This window comes from Limulus polyphemus, unplaced genomic scaffold (assembly GCF_000517525.1).
Source record: "Limulus polyphemus unplaced genomic scaffold, Limulus_polyphemus-2.1.2 Scaffold253, whole genome shotgun sequence".
Taxonomy (NCBI): Eukaryota; Metazoa; Arthropoda; class Merostomata; order Xiphosura; family Limulidae; genus Limulus; species Limulus polyphemus.
The window spans coordinates 279,995-282,382 of NW_013665863.1; the positions used below are offsets into that span (position 1 = coordinate 279,995).

The 2,388-nt window shown below is 35.6% G+C and overlaps 1 protein-coding gene across 1 annotated transcript in view; it reads right to left on the reverse strand.

The window, feature by feature from the left end:
• Nucleotides 1-2,388, reverse strand: part of LOC106478824 (meteorin-like protein) — a 41,926-nt gene that overhangs the window by 14,902 nt on the left and 24,636 nt on the right. Inside the window, exon 3 of the mRNA XM_013939394.2 lies at nt 1,820-1,876. Within this exon, the coding sequence (XP_013794848.1) occupies nt 1,820-1,876 (57 nt within the window). The remainder of the gene's footprint in view (nt 1-1,819; nt 1,877-2,388) is intronic.

The following is a 2,388-nucleotide window of genomic DNA, read 5'->3' on the forward strand; positions in this document are numbered from 1 at the left end:
CCAGATTAACTAATCTTACATTTGATTATTAACTAATATTCCACCAGGTAGTTAGCCAACCATATATCAGATTAATCTTTCATCCGATCATTAACTAATCCTCTATCCGATAATTCCACCAAATAATAAACTACTATTCCGATAATAAACTAAATTTACAACCGATTATTTAAAGCCTACGTTGGATTCAGTTACTTAATAAAAGCACAAGGGTAAATGTTTCTTTGTAAACTGCTTTATGATTTAAGTAATCTCGGACTACCAGTATAGCTAGAGCAGCAATAACTCTTTGTGTGTGTGTGTGTGATATAGCTATCACCTATTCCCTAAAAATAGCTTGAATTTTACACAAAAACTACTAGCAATTTCTTGTAAATGAATATATTTGTTTGCTCTATCTTATGCACATTTGTAAAAACAGTCAGCAGGGTTACTCTCTATAAAAATCTAGAGCACTGATAGAAAAAAAAACAATTCGATAAGCTAGTTCTTAATCAACCATGTGTATTCTGTATGTTAGTCACTTTAAACCATGTGTATTCTGTATGTTAGTCACTTTAAACCATGTGTATTCTGTATGTTAGTCACTTTAAACCATGTGTATTCTGTCACTTTCAATCACGTGTTCTGAAATTTTAAATCAATCTCCTAAACTTTTTTAGCTTATTAACTTACAACACGAAAAAACGAATCAGAACATTGCATTAACGAGTTTGAGGAATGCGTATAGGTTTGAACATTTCATTGGTATTTAATTTCAATAAGACCGGGAACACGAACATTCAACGCATGGTAACTACACCATTTCGTCTTCATACAGGGACTACCGTCTATTATAATATCTCTGTATAAATATGTAGGCGAACAGGTTTTTGGTGTGTACAAAAATACGTATTATTCAACTAAACCTGTTTTCGGCATCTCGTGCCAAAATTCCAAAGTTTGTTTTACCAGTTTAACCCTAGAATTATCGATGAGGTTCATCCCATTGGCTTTACAAGCACATTTTTCTACACTATTTTTCAACCAAATTTCTTTCTAAATGAACAACAGTCAAGTGTTATTTACACTGTCCCTAATAAAATATATGACAGGCATCATATGACACATCAACACTTCAATTCATCCCACTAATTACTGTTGGAATTTTCAATGTATTTTACACAGAACAAGAGAGAATCTTCAATAGCCGCTGCTGTAATTAGATCTGAAATTGATCAAGAGATTGAGCTATGAGCTAAACGTTTGTACTTGGAAAAAAACTCGAAGCCATTCTATGAGCTACTATGCCGCGGCTAAAAATGAGTAACTGAGTGACTTCATCCTGTTCGTTTTTTACAGGAGGTGTTTTAACAAGCAAAACCAAAACATATTATCATTACTCTGTAATAAGTGGACCCTACCGGTAGTGAATGGTATAAAAATACATCGGTAAATTTGAGGGGTAGTAGAAAACACTAAAATATTGATAGTGTAGCCATGCTTAGTCAGATATAGGTGTATTTAAAAACCACTTAACATTAAGCACGCATATACAGAACACACCGAACAGTGATGAAGAACCCTCCCCACCCTCCTCCTAATCTTGCTCTACCCCATTATCGAAATATACAGCGTGAAACTATGCTGAATCAAACCGATTATACAGTGTATTTTAAACGTTAGTTTCAAACTATTACAGTTAAGTGCTAACACTCACTACATTCGTCTCTCCAAGCGCGAAACCAATTCATCGTGGGTGTAAATTCATTATGGTTGTTTAGTTCAACCTTAAATTTTTACCACTGCTCTTAATCAAAAACGTCTTCTTAAAACTTACCAAAAATACTTGTGCAGTAAAACCTAAGCATTTCTTCTTCTGTACAAGGACGACACTCTGTAAAAAAAATAAATAAATAAGTAAATGAGAGAAAATATATGACAGCAGTTAATAATTAGAAAGACGGTAACAAATTAAATTATATAACAAAAAATCTGTGTGTGTGTGTCCCCACTTTAATAGGCAAACACCTGAACTGACTGTTACCAAACTCCTGGTCTGTGTCCTTAGTACCCCCCCCCAAGGATTGACATGGGCGATTTGGATCTGATCCCGCAGGTACGTCAGCCCCAAAATTTATACCGATGAGCACAACTAAAGATTTTTGTTTGCTTGTTTTCAAGAATTTTGCATAAAGCTACACGAAGTGCCTATCTGCGCTTGCTCACGTATAATTTTGAACTGACAGACAAAAGGGACAGCACCCACCGCCAACTCTTCCCCGATCGATGCCTATCTGCGCTTGCTCACGTATAATTTTGAACTGACAGACAAAGAGGACAGCACCCACCGCCAACTCTTCCCCGATCGATGCCTATCTGCGCTTGCTCACGTATAATTTTGAACTG